This window comes from Moschus berezovskii, chromosome 17 (genome assembly GCF_049115385.1).
Source record: "Moschus berezovskii isolate FMDL1 chromosome 17, NW_MosBer_1.0, whole genome shotgun sequence".
NCBI lineage: Eukaryota > Metazoa > Chordata > Mammalia > Artiodactyla > Moschidae > Moschus > Moschus berezovskii.
Window position 1 is genome coordinate 26465568 of NC_142476.1, and position 23406 is coordinate 26488973.

Consider the following 23406-nt stretch of genomic DNA (forward strand, 5'->3'; position numbering starts at 1 on the left):
AATTTAAAGAATCTATCACTCTATACAAAAAAGAATGTGCCCCCTTTTGAGGGACAAATCTCTGTAAACCCTCTGTATCAACCCCAAGCAGCAACTTTCATTTTCCTAGCATTTGCTCCTCTGAAATTATTATTATGACTATGAGAAGGAGAAAGAAAATTGCATCAGCTGCTTTGCAGACACTATTTCATTGGTGATTCACACCAACTCTGCAAAGTAGGTAGGAGTCCTGTGAGCTGTTACTTGTAGGGAAATCTCAGTGAAGCTCAGAACACAGGGCTAATCCTTGCCTCTTTTGTTAATGACTGTAGTGAGCGGATGACTAAATTAAATTCAAATCAGTTTTATTTTTGTTATTTTCACCTGTCAGTAGTTCTGAGAACCAATTATTTTATGAATAGAAAACTTGGAAATCAAAAACATGGAGAATAAGTGCTCCCATATGGCCAAGTGTCATTTTAAGGGGAACCTGACAAAACTTAACGGAGGCAGCCCCATCTCAGCATCACATGGGACCCCACCTGCACAGCGGCTCTACCGGGCAAAACAGGGAGCTTGTTCCTGCAATATGACTTCAAGTCTCACTTAAAATTTTAAAGAACTGTGCTAAAAAGAGAACCTTAAAACCTTCAGCTGTCGAAGACAGGAAGCAGGAGTGAGCTGGGTGTGGGAGCTACACAGCAATTCTCTCAGCCCAAAGCATGCCCTTTCCCCTCAAAGGGACGACAAAATGGAAGTCTTTGTAGAGACGCTTTATGCAGCCAGAATTAGGGGCTGGTAGGCTGAGTGATTGAACTGAACTGAACTGAAGACACAATTCCACCCTTGTGCAAAGGAAACACTGAAAGCTACAGAGAGCCAGGTCCCCATGAGGCCCCCACAAGCGTGAAGAATGGAAACTCACGATGATGCTGACAAGGAGGGGTTGTGTGAAAAAGCAGAGGGGCACTGTGGTCAAGATTCAAAAAAATCTTAAGGAGGTTTTGCCTACCATGGCTCAGATGGTAAAGAATCTGCCTTCAGTGCAGGAGACCCGGGTTCGATCCCTGGATCGGGAGGATCCCATGCAGAAGGGAATGGCTACCCACTCCAGTATTCTTGCCTGGAGAATTCCATGGACAGAGGAGCCTGGTGGGCTACAGTGCATGGGGTTGCAAAGAGTCAGACACGACTGAGCGACTAACACTTGCCCTGACCTCACCCTTTCTCTGTGTAATTTCCATGTCCTCTCCAATTGTCTGCATGATTTTCTTGGAAACTGGAAGTTTATGTCAACTCCTACATTTCCTAAGGCTCTAGGATAAGGATTTTCTACTTGTTGAAAGGTCTAGGCTTACAATTAGCAATATTACAGTGTAGTGAAGGAAAGGGCATTGTCACGATGTTATATTCTGCTAGTTTAAAGAGGACCAGCTCAGAGAATGACTTCAAATGAAGGAATTATTCCTCCTAAGTGCCTACTGTACTTTTTCTCCTCAAGTTAAGTAGGCAAATAGGCTAGGGCTAGCTGTCAAGTTTCCGGCGTGAGTTTATCACAGAAGTCTCTAGTACTTCTCTATAGACATGTGTGCATTTGGCCGAATCCGTACACACTGAGCATGTAACAGACAGCTGTGAACTGAGTATTTCTCCAGTGGGGCAGTCTGGACCGAGATGAAAGTTCCCGAGAGGAAGCAGTGAGCTCGTTTTCCCACCTGTAAAACGGGGACAGGAGGACGTAGCTTGCAGTGCTGTTGTGAGACTAAGCAGTCGTTACACAGAGGTGATCAGCAAAGCTTGGCGCACGGGAATTAATAAATTATAGCTCTTATGATACTGAAAAATGAGATCAGCAGATCCAACTGTTAATAAACTGACTGTGAGAAATTGGGCTCACGACTGGATCGCTTCTCTGCATTCAAGGCCCCACACAAGTGGCGCCCCAGGGCCTGGGTGCCTGTCCTTCCTTCTCCTTTCTGGCTGACTCCTCCCGCCCTCAGACCTCACCCCATCCGCTACTGTGCTTTGTTTAGTGAAAGCTGCTCAGTGCTGTCTGACTCTTTGCGACCCCGTGGACTATACAGTCCATGGGATTCTCCAGGCCAGAATACTGGAGTGGGTAGCCTTTCCCTTCTCCAGGGGATCTTCCCAACCCAGGGATCAAACCCAGGTCTCCCTCATTGCAGGCAGATTCTTTACCAGCTGAGCCACAAGGGAAGCCCAAGAATACTGGAGTGGGTAGCCTATCCCTTCTCCAGTGGATCTTCCCGACCCAGGAATCGAACCGGGGTCTCCTGCATTGTAGGCGGATTCTTTACCAACTGAGCTACCAGAGAAGCCCCTGCTTTGTTTAGACCTCTGCTCAAATGTCACCTCATTGTCTTCATTGAGCTTGTAACATAAAACAGTTCTTCTTACTCTGCTTCATTTTTACTTATATTACCTATCTTTACCTGACATTATGAATATATGAATCTGTTTCTTTACTGACTGTCTTCCCCTTGAATAGAAGTAACCAGTGGCAGAAACTGTTTTCTGCACTTGCTGCATCCCTAGGGATTAGACGAGCGCCAGTGATATATTCAGTTCAGTTCAGTTCAGTCGCTCAGTCGTGTCCGACTCTCCGCGACCCCATGAATCACAGCACGCCAGGCCTCCCTGTCCATCACCAACTCCCGGAGTTCACTCAAATTCATGTCCATAGAGTCGGTGATGCCATCCAGCCATCTCATTCTCTGTCGTCCCCTTCTCCTCCCGCCCCCAACCTTTCCCAGCATCAGAGTCTTTTCCAATGAGTCAACTCGTCACATGAGGTGGCCAAAGTATTGAAGTTTCAGCTTCAGCATCTGTCCTTCCAATGAACACCCAGGATTGATCTCCTTTAGAATGGACTGGTTGGATCTCCTTGCAGTCCAAGGGACTCTCAAGAGTCTTCTCCAACACCACAGTTCAAAAGCATCAATTCTTCGGCGATCAGCTTTCTTCACAGTCCAACTCTCACATCCATACCTGACCACGGGAAAAACCATTGCCTCGACTAGACGGACCTTGGTTGGCAAAGTAATGTCTCTGCTTTTTAATATACTATCAAGGTTGGTCATAACTTTCCTTCCAAGGAGTAAGCGTCTTTTAATTTCATGGCTGCAATCACCATCTGCAGTGAGTGACATATTAGATGCTCAATAAATATTTGTTGAATAAATGAAAGCAGGAACAGTATCTAGAGAGATCTGAGATTCTGGAGTTGGAAGAGGACCTGGAGGTCTTCCTCTCTGACCTTGCACCTAACATGGAACAGACCTCTAATGACCACATTATGGGCAGGGAGCCTCCTCTTTTTCACTGGAATATGTCAGATACTTTCCCAAGCTGCCCATGAAAGTGTTCAAGAGCTGAGCTCAAACGCTGCCTCCCTGTAACTCCCACAGAATGGCAGACTTGGGGCCTTAGCAACTGGAGGCTGGGTCCTCCCAGACTGATAGCATCCCCTGGTCCATTACCTGCGAATAACAAGGTTTCCTCCCAGGTCTCCCTCTCTTGCATGTGTGTCAGTTTTCTCATTCTCTTGAGTGAACTCCAGGAGTTGGTGATGGACAGGGAGGCCTGGTGTGCTGTGATTCACGGGGTCGCGGAGAGTCAGACACGACTGAGCGACTGAACTGAACTGAAGTGCACCCATCAAAAAAATCACTGGCACAGAATCAGATATCCTAGAAATACGGCCTAAAATAGGTAAGAATTAAGTATTTGACAAAGGAGGTCACCAGAAGTGACAGATTCCAAGAGAAACAATGTGTTAATTCTTAACAAGACAAAACAGAACATAAAACTGAACTTCTGTCAAAGCTCTTGAGAGGGAAATAACTCTAAGCCTCAAAGGCATGGACAAATATCACAAAGAAAAATAAAAAGATGGACATATTTGATCATGTAAAAATGAACCTCTGCATATATCAAAAAAAGAATAAAATAAAAAGGCAAACCTCAGTGGGGAAAATACCAGCAGCATACAATATGTAAATGACAAGTTATATGAGAAGCTCATACCAATAAAAAATTAACTTAAGAGGACCTCAGTAAGAGGGAAGGGCACAAAGTGGAAATTCATTCAGAACAAATAAAGTCCATAAACACACAAATAAAAAAAATAGTCTGTTTCTGTCATCAAAAAATACAAAGGAAAACAATTAGATACTATTTAAAAATTGTTGAGAGCACACAATGAAATGCAACTCTACAGCCTTGTAAAATGGTATGGCTGCTTTGGAAAGTAGTTTGTAATATGTATTATGAGTCATAAAATTGTTCATACCCTTATTACAGCAATCATTGCTATTGTTAATTAATAGCAATGATAAAACCTAGATACATTTTAAAAAAATATATAGATTGGTTCCCTGGGATTGGAGGTAGGAAAGGGGACTGGCTATAAGCAGGCAGGAGGGATCTTACTGATGTGATGGAAATGTTGTAAAACTGAGTTGTACTGATGGTCACACAGTTTCGTAAATTTACTAAAAATCAAAGGGCTTCCCTGGTGGCTCAGACGGTAAAGAGTCTGCCTGCAGTTCGGGAGACCCAGGTTCGATCCCTCGGTTGGGAAGGTCCCCTGGAGGAGGGCATGGCAACCCACTCCAGTATTCTTGTCTGGAGAATCCCCATGGACAGAGAAGCCTGATGGGCTACAGTCCATGTGGTCGCAGAGTTGGACACGACTGAGCGACTAAGCACAGCACAGCAAGAGAAGGCTGAGGAGGGGGGAGTATGAGAGCGAAGTCCCTGCCTTCACTTAGTAGCTACTTAGTCTTTCGATCATGTTCCAACATCATCAAGTAAGAGCTCGAGGGAGACTTGGTCTTTTCCCCTTTTGGTGGTCCTTCCGTCCCACCACCATGCCTCATAGTAACTGTAGCCCAAATGTTTGCTTCCCTTACTACAGGGTGCAGAACACAGCATGTCTCTTTCATCTTTATTTTTTATCTTGCTGATAAAAGACTTTACTGGGAAGGGGCACCTGGGGAGAGCAGCAGAGTAAGGGAACCTAGGAGAACTGCACTCTCATCTTTGTCTTTTTGAACAGTTAATGGAATCCTTGTGTAGTTCAGAGAAGTTTGCTTTAACAAGGCTTATTTCTGTATGGAAGCGCGCCTTGTCAGGGCTTCCCTGGTAGCTCCTATGGTAAAGAATCTGCCTGCAGAGCAGGAGACCCTGGTTTGATTCTTGGGTTGGGAAGGTCCTCTGGAGGAGGGCATGACAACCCACTCCAGTATTCTTGCCTGGAGAATCCCCTGGACAGAAGAGCCTGGCGAGCTACAGTCCATGGAGAATTCCATGGAGAGAGGAGCCTGGCAGGCAGTCCATGAGGTCGTAAAGAGTTGGACATGACTGTAGCGACTTGGCATAGCAGAACACATGCGTTGTTAAGTTCATCATAAAGCAGGCTACCTGACAAATGAAGAATCCCTCCTCGTCTCCCCATGCCTCTCTGAAGGACACTGGGAACCTCTGGGTTTCTGGCCTGTGCATTATGTTAACTCTCTGACTTCCCGCCTGCTTCCTTGACATGATTCATCTTCCTTCTCTCTCTTCCTAATCGTGGGCTTACTGAGTTTCTGTTCCTTGACTCAGTCATCCTTCTTTGGAAGCCTTCTACCCTGCACTGGGGGATGATCTGGCTTTCTGGGCACTAAAGAACGTCTTGATTAATGAAACACAATTGCCCCAGCTGTATTGTGGTGCAGAATTTAATGGGCCATCCTGATTCTCTGTCCATCAAACACCTTTTCCCACCAACATTTTCCCATCTATCACCATCTAGCAGCGACTTTGAATCTAAGTTTCTGTGGGAATCGTGACATTTAAGCTCCGTCCTTGAACCAAGAATACAGGGCCATGAAAGTTACATTCCACAGCTTGAGCATCTGTTAACTACCAGCCAGAGTCCAGAACAAAGATGATGCGGAGGAGACAGGAAAAGGGTGGAAAAGCGAAAAGAAGGACACTCCCAAGGGCTGCTGTTCACTCCTCCTCCTGTAGGGCTGTGGGCCAGGAGCAGACGCCCCCCCCCCCAACCCCCTACCTCTTCCTTGGGGCTGCAAGTGTCAGAGCCTCTTCAACCAGGGAGTGTTTCAGCAGCATTTTCGTTTACAGCCCAACAGCAATTTATAACAAGTTTTGAGGTAATGCCGAAGAAAAGCAGATGTAATTAGCTGCACTGTTCAAGTCTCCTCCCCCGGCTTATTTCATTAGAAAAATCAATCGAGGCATTAATGGGCATGCCTGTTTCTAATGAGCTTTATTCTAATTAGACGCACATGTTATTATTTCAGTTGGAAAAAGATCTCGTTAGTAATGAATGGGAGGAGTATGACAGCTTCTGACTGTTTCTTTGACCATATATAGGAATGATTACCATGATAACAAGCACAGTGACAAGAATCCTAGTAGACTGACCTTTTCATTTCCAAGAGAGAATGTATTAACTAAACAGCTTTAAAACCCCCATGAAGTATTCATTGGGTTTCCCAAGAGGCTCAGTGGTAAAGAATCCACCTGCCAGTGCAAAAATCTCAGGAGCCTTGGGTTTGATCCCTGGGTCAGAAAGGTCCCCTGAAATGGCAACCCACTTCAGTATTCCTGTCTGGGAAATCCTAAGATCAGAGGAGCCTGGTGGGTTACAGTCCACGGGGTCACAAAGAGTTGGACACGACTGAGCGACTGAGCAAGCACGCATGAAGTGTTTATTAAACCCGGATCCTCATTCTACTGGCAAAAAGGAGGCTATTTTAGAAGCTGTAAGGGACCTATTTCTCAAGCTTTGTCAGATGTTGGCACTCAGGTGACTTCAATAATGTTCTTTTCCCCATGAGGAGGTGAGCGAGGCTGAGGATGGAGAAAAGCAACGATACAGGACTCGGGAGGCCATGTCCCTGGGCCATGTCGTAAGCCTTCTCTGTGAAGGGCTAAACAGTAAATATTCCAGGCTTTGCATTCCAAAGGGGCTCTGATGCAACTCTACTGCAGCTATAAGCATGAAGGCAGTCGCAGCTGCAAAAGAAGATAAAAGTAAAAGAAACAGCATGGCTGTGTTCCAATAAAACTTTATTTGTAGACACTGAAGTTGGGATTTCACATGTTTAACATTCTGCATTTTGTTCCCCTCAACCATTTAAACACATAAAAGCCACGCTTGTCTGATGGGCTGGATTTGGCCCATGAGCTGTATTCTGCCCACTCTTGTCACAGAAAATACAATGATCATCAGTGGGTTCAGAGGCCCTCTTCCTAAGAGCTCAAACAGCAGATATGATTTTCATCTTAAGAGAGATTTCTCTCCAGATGGGGCCAGACTTCTCCAAAAGGCCATTTTATAAAATTGTTCTTATTTTATAAGTAAGAAAACCATCAATCAAAATTGAAATTAAATTAAAAAATTTTCTTGGAACCCCATCTTCCTAATAAATCAGAATGCTTTCAAGTTTCACTTAAATCTCTGACCATATGTGTACCATTTTTGTATAGTTTCAGTCCTATGACAGACACAATTTCAAATTTTTTTCACTTAGTAACAATTTCCCCAGTTATACCTGATTCCTTACAATGATAAAATGAAACACTATAAAAGTGTGTGGTATTTTTGCAGAAGATTTCCAGGTCACTTGATGGATTTAATTCAAAGAGATGTCTTCAATTAGTCTGTTCTCAGGTATTAAGAGTTAAGATTTCAGTACCACCCCCTCGCCGGGAGAATGCACTTGGTGGACTGGAGCCTCGTGGGTTTCCCCTAGGATTCACTTCCTGTAGGACACGAAGCCTCATGCATCTCTTTTAAGACTCACTTCCTTCAGGACAATGGCTTTGGCAAGTCTGGGATTTCAACCCATGTGCCTTAAATATTTTTTATTTTTATTTATTTATTTGACTGTACCGGGCCTTAGCTGCAGCACATGGGGTCTTCTATCTTTGTTGAGGCGTGCAGAATCTTTAGTTGTGGCATGGCATGTGGAATCTAGTTCCTGACCAGGGATAGAACCTCCCTGCATTGGGAGCAGAGCCTTAGCCATTGGGCCCCGATATGCCTCTTGAAAAAGATGTGCCTTCCAGACAAATTTTAGAGCTCTTTGTTCTGGAAAAACTGCTCATATCTTGAATTTGTTTCGAACATGGCTAGTGGTTTGGGGAGCTAAGCACACACCTCCTTTCCTTGAAGTTTTTAACTAAGAGCAGTTGGTCAATGAGAATCAGAGTTCTTGCTGGATTAGAGAACCCAGCAACCTCTCCTTATCCCCCCGCCTACCTCCCATCCCCCACCGAGGCCTAATGGATGGTGACTGGCCCACCCAGTCACAGATGGAGACTGTGCAGAATGTTGGGTTTGACCCTCTTCCTGCTTCATGGGCTAGCCAACCAGAGACAGGAGAGTGACAAGCTGGTTCCTTTCCTTCCTCCCTATAAAGGTGGGCAAAGGCATAGGAAGCAGAATTGCTTTCAGAATAGGAAGCACATGCATTTGGCCAGGAAGAGGACTGCAGCCAAGGATGGGAGGTCCCTGCCCACAGAAGGCACAGGGCAGTGAATGAGCCAGATACGAGGGAGAGGAGGCCCGGAGTGCAGTGAGGAGTGGGTGTCCTGGGCCCACGACTGGGGAGAACACGTTCTAACCTTCTGCTTACTTCTTCTAGGTTCGAGGGAAACAAACACGAACGAGATCCAGTGTTCATCCTTAGGGTACCATCTATGTAATGCTTCGAGTCCTTTTCGAGATTCTTAAATAAAACATCAGCAGTTACAGAGGTTGGCACGCTCCTCTCTGTGTCCCCGGGTGTTCTCTGCAAGGCTAAAGCAATGTCCCCTGGCTGCTAAAGGCGAAGAGAATAAAAGCCATGGGGAGGAAGGGAAACAGACAGCCAAGGAAGAGGATGGGAAGGAGAAGCCAAAAGGGAAGAAGGCAAGAAAATGACTCAAGCCTGCGTCACTGTCTCCCCGCTGAGTGGCTTCTCGGGCGGTCTTCCCTTGCACGCCCAGCAAAATGGCACCACTCACCAGCTGTGCCCCGTGTTGCCGCTGAGTTCAAAGCACTGTCAGCCTCACCGCATTCATAAAATAGGCATGGTTTTTGTCTGTATTCTTGTACTCCCTTATTCTGGAACCTGTACTCTTTGCTACTCCCTCAGGTGCCAGGCTGATAGAACCTCGAGAATTCTCTGAAAATCAAGCCCTCCAGAAAAAAAGAAAGTGAGCGGAGACTGGCTGTGCTGTATTTCTTCTAGGCTTGCTGCCCGCTCTATCTTCCTTGGGTGTGTCGCCCATGACTAGTAGCTACCTGGGATGCTGGGGAACGCGGGGATCCTCAAAGCCCACGGTGGTTCCTGCACCGTTACTATCATGACTAAGCGGGTGGCGCGGGTGGTAAAGAACCCGCTGCCAATGCAGGAGAGGTAAGAGATGCAGGTTCGATCCACGGGTGGGGAAGATCCCCTGGAGGAGGAAATGGCAACCCACTCCAGAACTCTTGCCTGGAGAATCCCATGGACAGAGGAGCCTGGCGGGCTATAGTCCATGCAGTCGCAAAGAGACAAGACTGAAGTGGCAGCACGCAGGCACGTACGTGGTACATTTCAACTTGAATTGAATTAAGAAGTCACCTGCATAGACTAAGCTATGCAGTAGGGAGAGAAACAAACCAGGGCTGAGTCACATCCTTACCGCTGTAATTACAGTTTTAATTTGGCCGATGAATGAGGCACGATGCATACAGGGGAGGGAGTAGGCGAGGCGGGGGAGGAAGGGAAAGGAGACACAGGAAAGGTTTGGTTATTAGCAAAAGCAGGGCCCTGTTGTGTTTCCTGTAGAGCAAGGAACTGTTTAATGCAATGATATCGGCAGCCCAGCCCACTTCCAAAATACCCAGGCCGCCAAGAGCATCTCTTCGCCAGTGCTGAAGGCCGGGGTTGTTACCAAAATTGGCAAGCTGGGAGGGAGGGACAAGCTATGACTTCATCTGTACACATGGGGCAGGCCGGGTGACATTGTTCAGGATTTGATAAAACAGCCCCGTGTTTCTCATCGCTGGTGGGCACTGAAGAAACCTTTAAATGCACCACCTGAAAGTAAAACCTATCATCACCTGCAGGTGCCAGATGTTATCTTCGATTCTATAGCAGCTCGGAGGTGAAACTCTCTTCTACAGGAATAGTTTATACATAGAACCCAAAATCACAGCTCATAATTACACACAAGTCAGTCTCTTCACCAGATGGAAAGCAAACACCTTTTGATCTGTGACACACTGATTCATAACGGAGTTCTGACATAATATTAAGAAAAGGAGCCCTTGAAATAAATGTAGAAATGGAGACTTATCATGATCTTTCTCACCAACTAGTTCTGGGGCCAAGGAACTCAGGCCATTTCAGGAACCCAAACATTTTCTGAGTATAAATGATTTTGCAATAGATATAGAGGTCTACAGATAAGCATCTTTAAAAATCAGCTGATTTAAAATTCACACGCTGCTCTTTCTCAGACATTTCCTCAAAATGTCACATTGAATAATTCCGGTCAACAGAGGCAGAGTCTTAAAACTGTACAGGAATATGTGAAGTACAGTGGCATGCTGATGGCTCACCCATGGGCAGGGGTGGTGAAGTACTATGAGCTATGTTCAAAGAGAAGGGAGATGAGAAAGGAAGCAGACACGGTTGTGTTGGAGTTAATCTGTGCTTGGTTTCCTAATTTTCTTTTAAGTCAGAGATACACATGAATAAGACGAGATGCTGATGAGACTCACGGGTGCTCGTGGGTGTCATCGGGCCCTGGATCTGAGAAAAGCATACCAGTGAAATGCACAGGTTCTTTGCCTGGGGACCAAGGACAGGCTCCAGAGAGATATAAACTCTAAAGTTTTACTTCAGAATGTTGTGTATATGACAGCATGTGCCTTTTTATAAGGAGTGTTTTTATAACTTTAACAAAATTCCCCAAAGATGCCCATGATGCAAAGCTTAAGATGCCTTACATTAGGAAAACTAACGAGATGCAAATAGCTCTGTGCTGAGACATTCTTTATTTCATATTCAGTGTTCTCTTTCAGAAGGCAAAAGATTTCCCCAGTCATTGGCTGCTGTTCTTAAATCTTCCTAAAGCAAAATATAAATCCCTGTGTTTGCCTGGAAAAGATACTCTTAAGGCAGATACTTTAAAAATGTATTTACTTTTTCTTCTTCTTACAAGTAAATTTAAATGTATTTTAGAAAGCATATATTAAAATCTGATGTGATCTGTCTTTGGTATCATATTCAAAACTCCTCCACAAGGCCACGTTTTAATAATCTCAATCTCTTCTTTCTCCTCTGATTATACTGAAAGACAAGTTTAAAATCATTATCTTCCTCTGCAGTGAACTGTCGTTTTCTTTAAGATGCAAAACTAGGCAAATGTCATCACTTTACACAAGATTCTGAAGCCTGCGAATTGTCAGGCACAATTGCAGAATGTCACAGAATAACAGGTAGGTACTTGAGTAAAAATAAAGAGGTAAAGATAAATGAGGTGCTCTCATTGCTTCACAGGATTTTTACTTTCCAAAAGGAAAAGGAAATGTATGTAGATCAGGTTATAATGCTCTTTTGAACTCTCATTGCTCTCCTGATAAAAATCTCTCCCATGGTCATCTTCAGATGCAGCTCCGTGTCTTCGCTTTCCTGGTGCCAGCAGAGTGAAATGGTGTCAAGTGGCCAAAGATGTCCCAAACTGCCTGGTTCATAGACCTCAAGTTTCAGCACTTGACTCCTGAAACATCTGCATTCAATAAAGGAACACCTGACTCACGCTGATAACGGAGGTGGGGGTGCTGGGAGAAGGACTCCTCCATGGTTAAAATAATTTTCAAAGAAGTTTGCTTTTAGAACTGAGCTCCTCAAGGCAAGGGACTGTTTCCTACTTATTTTGTATCCCCCATTTCCTGTTTTTCTATCCTGAGTCATCGCATAATGCCTGGTACTCATAAGTGCTAAATAATTAAATCATTTTTGCTACTTGCTTTTCTTTGCCACCGATAACTTCTTACAACACTGCTTGCCCAGTTGTGGTGCAAAAGTAAACTGCAGCTCGGCACCATGATTATTTCTGAAGGGGTGTGTGTGTGTGTGTGTGTGTGTGTGCGCTCAGTTGTGTCCAACTCTTTGCAACCCCATGTAGCCCGCCAGGGTCCTGGTCCGTGGGATTTTCCAGGCAAGAATACTGGAGTGGGTCGCCATTTCCTCCTCCAGGGGATCTGCCTGATCCATGTCTCTTGCATCTCCTGCATTGGGAGGTGGATTCTTTACCACTATGCCACTCGGGAAGTAGAGTCGTCCATACTAAATTTCATAATAAATATCATCTTTGTTTCCTTCTATCAATGGTACTTTTGCATAAACCTTGAGGAGACAGAGCAGAGATTTCTTTTGGGATGGAGAGGAGAGCTGAAAGGTATCATGCCCTGGAGACATTCAATAAATATAAAGGATGAATCGAGGAAGGGCAGGTTTAAATCACTACAGATTCACTCAGCTTTGCTTCTTAACAATTTAAGGAAGAAAAAAGGAATCCAGAGAAAAATTAAATCTCAAAAATCAAGCCCTTTCAGAATGACTCCAATTTTCAGCATGAAGCTCTGAGTTTAATTTTTTAAGTCAACCCTATAAAACAAACAAAGGCAGTGCTAGTGGAGATGATGGAATTCCAGCTGAACTATTTAAAATCCTAAAAGATGATGCAGTTAAAGTGCTGCACTCAATATGTCAGCAGATTTGGAAAACTCAGCAGGGACCACAGGACTGGAAAAGGTCAGTTTTCATTCCAATCTCAAAGAAGGGCAATGCCAAAGAATGTTCAAACTACTGGACAACTGCACTCATTTCCCATGCTAGTAAGGTTATGCTCAAAATCCTTCAAGCTAGGCTTCAACAGTATGTGAACTGAGAACTCCCAGATGTACAAGCTGGATTTAGAAAAGGCAGAGGAACCAAAGATCAAATTGCCAACATTTATTGGATCATAGAGAAAGCAAGGGAATTCCAGAAAAACATTTACTTCTGCTTCATTGACTACGCTAAAGTCTTTGACTATGTAGATGACAACAAACTGTGGAAAATTCTTAAAGTGATGGGAATACTAGATCACGTCACCTGTCTCCTGAGAAACCTGTATGTGCGTCAAGAAGCAACCGTTAGAACTGGACATGGAACAACTGACTGGTTCAAAACTGGGAAGGAGTACCTCAAGGCGGTATATTGTCACCCTACTTATTTAACTTCTATGCAGAATACATTGTGTGAAATGCTGGGCTGGATGAACCACCAGCTGGAATCAAGATTGCTGGGAGAAATATCAACAACTTCAGATATGCAGATGACACCACTCTAATGGCAGAAAGTGAAGAGGAACTGAAGAGCATCTTGATTAGGGTGAAAGAGGTGAGTGAAAAAGCCAGCTAGAAAATCAGTATTCAAAAATCTAAGATCATGGCATCTGGTCCCACCACTTCTGGGCAAATAAATTTGGAAAAAGTGGAAGCAATGACAAGGTTTATTTTCTTGGGCTCCAAAATCACTGCAGATGGTGACTTCAGACTTGAAATTAAAAGACGCTTGCTCCTTGGAAGAAAAGCCATAACAAACCTAGATAATATATTAAAAAGCAGAGACATTACTTTGCTGACAAAGGTCCATCTAGTCAAAGCTATGGTTTTTCCAGTAGTCATGTATGGATGTGAAAGTTGTACCATAAAGAAGGCTGAGTCTGGAAGAACTGATGCTTTTGAACTGGGGTGCTGGAGAAGACTCTTTAGAGTCCCTTGGACTGCAAGGAGATCCAAGCAGTCAATCCTAAAGGAGATCAATCCTGAATATTTATTAGAACGACTGTGGCTACAACTGAAGCTCCAATACTTTGGCCATCTGATGAGAGGAGCTGATTTATTGGAAAAGAGCCTGATACTGGGAAATATTCAAGGCAAAAGGAGAAGGGAGTGACAGAGGATGAGATGGTTGGATGGCGTCACCGACTCAATGGACATGATCTGAGCAAATGCTGGGAGACAGTGAAGAACAGGAAAGAGGAAGTTCACGGGGTCACAAAGAATTGAATACAACTTAGCGACTGAACAACAACAACATAAAACCTAAAGAATAGTTTTGAATTGCATTTATGGTTGTCCACATACTAGTTGGAGCAAAGAAATATTCAGCAATGGTAAAAAGTCAGCAAAATAGTTCACAAGAATGCAACTTCCAATTTTGGTTATATAAACTATTGTGAAGATTATATTAAGCCAAACATATACATTACAATGAAATATTTTAATTTGAGGGAGGCTTAATGTTTAGATGATACAAAGGATGGCATATTCACAAAATTCAGGATGAACTTTAGATAAGGGAGGAGAAAGAGGAAAGTTTGGCTCAGAGTTGATAGAAAACTCCCTTAGAAACCTGAAACTGGGCAATTATCACAGATTATATAACCGCTCCTTTTTTGAATATGAATGTGTTCAATATATAGTGGGAACACTGTTTATGCTGAATCTACAAATGCTCCTTTGTCCAAGGAAAGTTACACCAAACAAACGATCAAGTTATAAACTTCGCTTTGGTTGCACTAAACTCATGATTGTCTACACCTTAGATGCAAAGTAAGACAGGAAATTGAATTCCAGATGAGAACAATGAATTTCAGTTTTGAGTAACAGAGGTAGAGTTTCAATTATGGAGACACACTGGAAAGAGATTAGATCATTTTAAACACCTTGTCAGGGTTTGTAAATGTTGCTTACAAAGATAACTCACAATTCAGGTTTCAATTTTTCCAGATTACCTCTAACTAATAAGCATATATTTTTATTGCCAAAATGTTAGTGTGGGAGAAATAATCCAAACAGAGAAAAAAAATCTTCACTATTAGAGTGGGAACAAAATATTTCTTTTTAGGTTTCTCTTTACTGAAAACAAAATGTTATCAGCAAGTTCGTCAGCTTTTGAATCAACATGTGAAAATTGCTAATTATTCTTAGATGATGTTTTCAATCTAAAAAGTCATGTATAAACTAAAGTTTCACTAAAAGTAAAAAAGAAAAATATATACTCAAATGAATATGTGAGCACAGCCGATGAACACTATAGATTCAATTATTATTTTAATTCATTACCCATCTCTATTTTTTACGTTGGTACTGACTGATATATACATAACCTAGGAATTCATGAAGAAATACTCAAGGACCACAAACCATAAAAAAGAAATAAAAATTAAAATGGAAAACATTTCAAAGTAAACTTGGTCTGTGATGCCTTAACTATAGTTGGGATATGTTCTGAATTTAGAATTTAACTCTTCTTTAGAATAAGGCTTTCAAATTACAGTTCTCAGATGTATGACTTTAGCATTTAAAATTCACTCCCTGCAGTGATAAACTGAAATTCTATGAGCATGCAAACCTTTAATGATTACCATATTCTACTCTTCATTCAATTTATTTGCATATGGCACTCTGAGAGCGTAAATATGGGTTAAATTTCCACATGGATCAACTGTGAATCTTCCCGTCATTATAAAATCCACGCCCGTATGGAGAAGTGACTTGGAGGTTCTGCTTTGGAGTCAGACAGACTGGGGCTGGAATTCTAACTCCTACCGCTATTAACTTTGCAAACCTGCCTAAGTTATACTCGGGCATTCTAAGCCTCAGTTTCTTTGTAAAATGCACGTAGTACTTGTCTCATGGCCAGCTCCCTTAAGCAAGTATTGACTGCAACATGTTTATGATGTTTGTAAAGAAGTCAGAGAAGCACTGGGCATGTAGTAAACATGTACTAAGGACCTCCTTGCCTGCAACCTGAGAGCAGAGTAGGGGATCAGGTGTGGACAATACACAATGATAGCAACACTTTTTAGGCAAAGGCTCTCACCAGTCTCACTCTGAGTTTCCACGCTTCAGTGAAAGATCAGCGGTAGCCCAGGATCCTGGGAAGCTCAGTCATACATTAAACCTTCTCACAGTCACCTTCCGAGTTGTGTGTGTTGCGTGACTACTATTAATTCTAACCAACCCCTTGCAAGAACAGCTTTGTACCACAGACACCAGAATGCTGTTACTCTTAACTCATGAGGCAACATTCCCCTTGAAATATGCAGTTACTTCTTACCTTTTCAATTTTTTCATCCAGCATTCTGAAGAATTCTTGTTGGCTTTCAGAGATGTGCATGCTGAAAAACAAAGAGTAGTTAAGTGCATATTTTTCAGTGTTTCCCAGTTCCCTTAGGTGAAAAATGCTGAGCGTCTAAACTTTGGGGCAGTCATTTATTTTTTGCAGACTTTTCCACTGAAGTTCTCTGAAGTCATACTAAGGCTAAATGTCATGAGAGTAATCCTACACATGTGTTTCATAACAGCCTATCAGTTTCTCCAGCTTAAGGAACACAACTTCCTTTCAGTGTACATATTATTTATGTTGGTGTTACTGGGAGGTGTGTGCATTTTGTTTTCTTCGGATACACATCTATAATTAAAACAAAAAGCACAGGTAAGCAGCACATGGCATATTTCAACGCTGTGTGTAAGTATAATAAGAAAATATATCCTGGGACTTTGTTGGCAGTCCAGTGGTTAAAAACCCGCCTTCCATTGCAGAGGATGAGGGTTCAATCCCTGGTCGGGGAACTAAGATCCCATATGCCATGGGGCAACTAAGTCTGTGCTCTGCAATGAAGAGCCCGCATGCCACAACTAAGACCCAGTACAGCCAAAAATAAAATAAATAAATATATTTTAAAAAAAGATTCATTAAAAAACATATCCTAATTATGACATTAAAATGTGTATTTTACAAAGGTGTGGGCACGGTATTCAGCAGACTGTATGGCTGTGTGCTGGCTGCAGACAAACCAAGAACTTGACCTTGCCCCAAAACATCTTTGATAATGGTGACAACAAATGTGCCTCTTTTAATGGTGACAACAAATGTGCCTCTTTGGAACTGAAATTCCACTCTAAGTGAGGAGGCATGTCTGAGCAGCCCTTGCCCTGATTCCCTGTTCTTTGCTATTTAACAGTATCCTCAGCGAGATGGGTGTGGTTGGTGGGGACAAAACTAAGAAGGTAAGGACAGCAGAGAAGATTCACGGATGGGAGGGGAAAGACTTAGGGGCAATGTGGTCTTAATGACAGTAGTTTCTACCTGGCAAAGAGTTGTGGGTGTTCCAAGGCGGTTCAGGTTGCTGGGGTAAGAGACACATGGTCCAGAATTTCTTTCACTTGACATTAGTGCCTACTGGTTTAGTGGCTGGGGACGGGGGGAGGAGTGGCTCTGGAAGAGCCTCTTATGCTCTCGTCTAGGTGTGGTGGGCAACCTTACCTGACATTCCCTGCAGGGGCCACGAAGAGGGGCACGAGTGACTGGAAACCCTTCAGGCCTCCCATGACACATAATAAGGCTTAAAGGAGGTTTCCCCTGTATGTAAGATCTAGATTTAAAATAATATCAGCTCTGATATAAAAGAAAAAGAATGAAAATATCTTATACCAGCATCAACTTTCATAGTTCTAAGGCACTTTCATGTACATAATCCAATTTTTGCCATCCTTTCCAGTAGTCATGTATGGATGTGAGAGTTCGACCATAAAGAAGGCTGAACGGCAAAGAATTGATGCTTTTGAATTGTGGTGTTAAGAGAAGATTCTTGAGAGTTCCTCAGAACTGCAAGGAGATCCAACCAGTCAATCCTAAAGGAAATCAGTCCTCAATATTCATTGGAAGGGCTGGTGCTGAAGCTGAAGCTCTAATACTTTGGCCACCTGATGCACAGAGCCAACTCATTAGAAAACACTCTGATGCTGGAAAAGATTGAAGGCAGGAAGGAGAAGGGGACGAGAGAGGACAAGATGGTTGGATGGCATCACCGGTTCAATGGACATGAGTTTGAGCAAGCTCTGGGAGACAGTGAAGGACAGGGAAGCCTGGTGTGCTGCAGTCCATGGAGTTGCAGAGAGTCAGACACTACTGAACAACAACAAATATGATCATTCAAATAAGGTAGATGTCCTGTTTCAGAAACAGGTCCTCTCTCACTGCATTTTATACAAGCAGGGCAGAATCTTGGATGATGAGAGAGATTAAACAGTCTCCTCTCTTTCTCTGGCTAGACAGAAAAGCCATTTTGCAAAGTTGAGTTTTTCCAGATTTCTTACGGCTTTCCTTCTTTAAGTGCCAAAACCTTGTTCATTTGAGCCACTCTGGGTGCAAGTCTTCTAAACTGTATACTCTTGAACAGCTGTCTATCTCAAACATTACTTAGCTTTCACTTGACGACTAGCAGCCACTCTCCTCACCTTAAATCACAACGCTCTTCTGTAATATTGGGATAGCCCCGGAGCCTCTAAGATGGCTAGAGCTGGCTCTCTTTAAGCAAAATGACCTTAAACTCCAGGCTTTTGTTCTCTGCCTGCTTTTGAGCTCTTCCTTTCATTTCTCCTTGTCAGAGAAGGTATCAGTCCTTTTTCCACTTTCTTCTCAGTTTCTGCTTTGACCCCATGCTTAGAAGCAGCACAGGCAAACTTGTTAGAGTTGTGTCTAAAGTTAGCACAAACAGGCTCCAAAGGAGAGCCTGGCAGGACTCTTGTTAGTGGGAAACATGAATATTCTGGTACCCACCATGGCTGCTCAGACACTTTTGGGGGCATCCTTCCTGTTCTTAGCCAAGTTTTCAGCAGGTAAGTTTGTTGAACAGCTCTGGGTCCCAGATAGGAAAGGCATGAAGGTATTTATATATAAATCTTAGACCCAGGTTCGATCCTTGGGTTGGGAAGATCCCCTGGAGAAGGGAATGGCTATTCACTCCAGTATTCTTGCCTGGAAGATCTCATGGACAGAGGAGCCTGGTAGGCTACAACTCATGGGGTCACACAGAGTCGGACATGACTGAGCGACCAATACATTTCTATATCTTAATATAAATGCCTGCCTGCCTGCTGAGTCACTTCAGTTGTGTCTGACTCTTTGTGACCCTACAGACTGTAGCCCACCAGGCTCCTCTGTCCATGGGATTCTCCAGGCAAGAATACTGGAGTGGGTTGCCATTTCCTTCTCCAGGGAATCTTCCCCACCCAGGGATGGAATCTGCATCTCTTATGTCTCCTGCATCGGTTGGTGGGTTCTTTATCATTAGCGCCAATAATTTCCCTAGGAAATTCCAAGATACTTCATAAAGATGGCACTTTTAGGGTTTTGTGTTCCCTGTGGACATTTTTTGGTTAGAGTTTTCAGCATTTATTGCCTTGGATACAACAGGAGGGTAATGAATATTTAATTAGTTATTCAAGTGGTCTCTATTTAAATTCATGTGATTCGTGATCCTCATAGAGACAGCACCATTTGTTAGCATGGGTGAGGTGCAGGCCTCAGATTCCTAATTTTAAAACAGAAAACAGGTCTCTGAGTTCCTTTAGGCACTAATGTTCTGTGATTTGTTAATAACTTCCATTAACTCCATTATTGGAAACATCAAAGCATGGAAAGCGGGATGTTTGGTTATGGACAAGAGAAGAATTCTCTAGTAAAAGTGACTCTACAAATGTGTCTGCCATCCCTACGAAGGAGGACACACAGCCTCAGGGGTCCTTATCACATGTTTGAGATCAAAGGTGAAGGACCTCAGATTGTCTATGCAATCTGAGCACGAAACCTCTGGGAAGTGGGGCAATCCTAACCCTCACAGCAGGACACGCTGTTGCTAGTAGTTCATGACTTGCATTTCTTTAGTTGATTATTTTTTAAAAAATAGTATAATAAGCACCCATGAAACCAAAACAAAGAAAACACAGCTAGGATCTTAAGAACAACCTAGAGGTTACTTACTTCCCACCCATGCGTGTGTTCCTTCACCTCAAACATCATGTCCCCGCCCTCCTTTACTCCATCTCTCTATGTGCTTAAAAAGCAGATGCTTTATTTTAGATTAAAAACAATTAATTTATCTATTTGGCTGTGTCAGGTCTCAGTTGCAGCATGCGGGCTGTGACGTGCAGGTTCTAGAGCATGTGTGCTGAGTAGCTGCGGGACGCAGGATCTTAGTTCCCTGACCAGGGATTGAACCCGTGTGCCTTGCATTGGAAGGCAGACTCTTAACCACTGGACCCCCAGAGAAGTCCCTACCTTGGTTGTTGCTAACTTTATAGTGTGTATCATGCTCCGTGTAATGTTTCAGGACTCACTCTTTGTTCCAGTTGCTAGAACTAGCTATGCTGCTAGGGGGCATCCAGCATTGTGCATTGCTGCAGTGCATTTGTGTTAGCTGCTAATACTCCACTGTGTGAATATAGTGCGGTTCATTTACCCAGTTTCCTGTCAAAGGGCATGTTTTTGGGTTGTTTCTAATTGCATAGGCATTCTTACCAAGTGTCAGACACTGTGATAAGCACCAGGGATACATTATTTCACTTAAGCCCCAGTCCTATAAGATAGGATTTTTCACCTCTATTTTTCTTGGAGAAAACTAAAGTTCCAAGACACTAGTTCACTGGACTAAGATTACAAAGGCAGTAAGAATGTACTCTACGTGGAGCATCAAACGAAGGTGTGAGCACTATTTGCCTTCATTTTTAACAAATCTGCTGTTAGCAAGTATGGGGTTGTCCCTCCACTCAAGGGGGAAACAAACTCATTTTATACAACTGCATGTGCTGTGCTTCAACTCTCAGTCATGTCCAACTCTTTGTGACCTCATGGACTGCAGCCCACCAGGCTCCTTTGTCCATAAGGATTCGCTAGGCAAGAATACTGCAGTGGGTTGCTATACCTTCCTCCAGGGGATCTTCCCAACCCAGGGATCGAACTCAGGTCTCCCTCATTGCAGGTGGATTCTTTACTGTCTGAGCCACCAGGGAAGCCCATACAACTGCATAATAAATAATTTCCTGAATCCTATGTGTCAGTATGTAGGAAAAGTAAATCCTTCTCTCAGACCTTCAGAAAGATTTCTTAGTTGAATTTTGGAAACCCAATGATCTGACTCAGTTTAAAATACACACACACACACACACACACCGGCATACACACACACCCCTGCATACACACACGCACACACACACCCCGGCACACACACACACACATGCACGCACGCGCACACACACACACACACACACACCGGCATACACACACACACCCTGGCATACACACACACACACACACACCCCGGCATACACGCACACCCCGGCATACACACACACACACACACGCACACCCCGGCATACACACACACCCCGGCATACACACACGCACACACACACCGCGGCATACACACACACACGCACGCACGCACACACACACACACACACCCCGGCATTATGCTGTGTCAAAAATGGAATTCTCTTCATAATTTTAGTGTAAACACATGAGCCAATTTAATCAACTTCTCTGGAATCTTTAGCACATGCCAGACTGCAAAGCATGCTATTTCAGTGTGTCAAAATTAAGTAAATAAGTATTTGCTCTAAAGGAAAAAAGAAACTCTCCTTAGTTCCCCTTAATAGAGTCTTTTCTTTAGAACTCAGAGATAAGAGAAGCATTTTAAAATAGTACACATATAACAGCTTGATGAAAAGATGATTCGATAGTGTTTTCAGATATCTGTTGTCCCCAGAGGCAGATAAAATTAGTGTAGATAAAAGTGGTTACTAGTGAAGTTGATTAGGGAGGTTGTGATTATAGCATAACACTTACCTGAGGGTGAAAAAATTGGCTCTCCCATTATTGGGAAAAAAAAATTGGCTGACATTGTAAATGATAAATGAATTTTTAAATGTCCAGTTTTCATTGGAAGTAGAAATTAAATCCCTGAGCTGATGGACCGCCCCCTGAGGAGTCCTAACCACCATCTCACAGTGGCCATTGCTGCAGCAATTCTACAGACAGTCACCCAGGTTAAAGTGAGGATGTTATTTTTGTCTCACCTTCCCAGGAAGAATCATAGAACACAAACTCTTTCTATTTACGATGTTTATTTACATATATGTCCTCATTAAACTTATTGGGGGTGGGAGTGACTGTATCAGATTCACTCATGTGATCAGCACCCTTAGGGAGTTTGTTTATAGTTAGGCAGAACAGCACAAAAGAGATTTGAAGCCTTTGGGATAATAGCCTTTTTGAAGAAAGGACAGGCAGTTTCAAAGTCATAGAAAGTGCATTTTATCACCAATGATAGACTCAGCTTCAGAATAATATAGAAAACTACTCATTATTCTCCAACATTTTAATTGTGAAATACTTAACACATGGAAAAGGAAACACAATGCTATTTGTACATTTTAAAATAATAATTAAAGGAACTTGCATGTAACCACAACTTGGATTAAGAGATAGAACCTCTGGTTCCATTGTCTTCTATCCAGGAGAAAGAAGCACTATCCTGAATTTAATAGCTTTTCATTTCCTTTCTTATCTTTATTGTTTTATCATTATGTGCTTAATCGTTTACCATGTCCAACTCTTTGCGATCTCATGGACTGTAGCCTGCCAGGCTCCTCTGTCCATGGGGATGCTCCAGGCAAGAATACTAGAGTGGGTTGCCATGCCCTCCTCCAGGGGATATTCCCAGCCCAGGGATCGAACTCAGGTCTCCTGCATTGCAGGCAGATAATTCTTTACCAACTGAGCCACTTGTAAGAAGGAGTGGCTCAGTTGACTGAGCAATATGTGTATATACATATGTTTAATACATGTATATACAAATATTTCTTAGTTCTGCCTGTTTTTGAATTTTTATATGCATGAAACTGTACATAAGCAGGTACTACTACTTACTTTACTGACACAGTCTGACATTTCATGAGATCCCTCCATCTTGATCTATGTAGCTATAGGTCATTTATTTTCACTGATATGTAGTATTTCCATCATAAGACAATACTACATTTCTGTTATTCATTGAATGTCTGATGGACATTTGGGTTTTATCTCAAAGGTTTTTTTTTTTTTTTTGGCTGTGTTGCATGGCATGTGGGATCTTAATTCCTCCACCAGGGATCAAACCTGTGTCTGCTGCAGTAGAAACACAGTCTTAACCATTGGGACACCGGGAAGTCCTATCCTTTCAAGAACTTTAAGAGTTCATATAACCAGTGCTGCTATGGATATTTCAAAATATGCCTACTGGCACACCTCCATAAGAGTTTCTCTAGGGTATACACCTGAGGGTGGAGTAACTAGGCAGCCAGGTATGCCCAGGTTCAATTTTACTAGATAATGCAAAGTGTTTTCCAAACAAACCGTACCAGTTTATATTTCCACCACCAGGAGTTAAGCGTGCTGGTTGTCCCACATCCTGGTAAACTTTTTCTGTCTATATTTTTGCCAATCTTGTGGTGTGACATGGTAGTTTTTCCTGACACAT

The 23406-nt window shown here is 43.0% G+C and overlaps 1 protein-coding gene across 1 annotated transcript in view; it reads right to left on the reverse strand.

The window, feature by feature from the left end:
- The window catches only part of C17H1orf21 (chromosome 17 C1orf21 homolog), a 251136-nt gene that overhangs the window by 4407 nt on the left and 223323 nt on the right, over window positions 1-23406 (reverse strand). The window contains exon 5 of the mRNA XM_055419112.2: window positions 16164-16224. Within this exon, the coding sequence (XP_055275087.1) occupies window positions 16164-16224 (61 nt within the window). The remainder of the gene's footprint in view (window positions 1-16163; window positions 16225-23406) is intronic.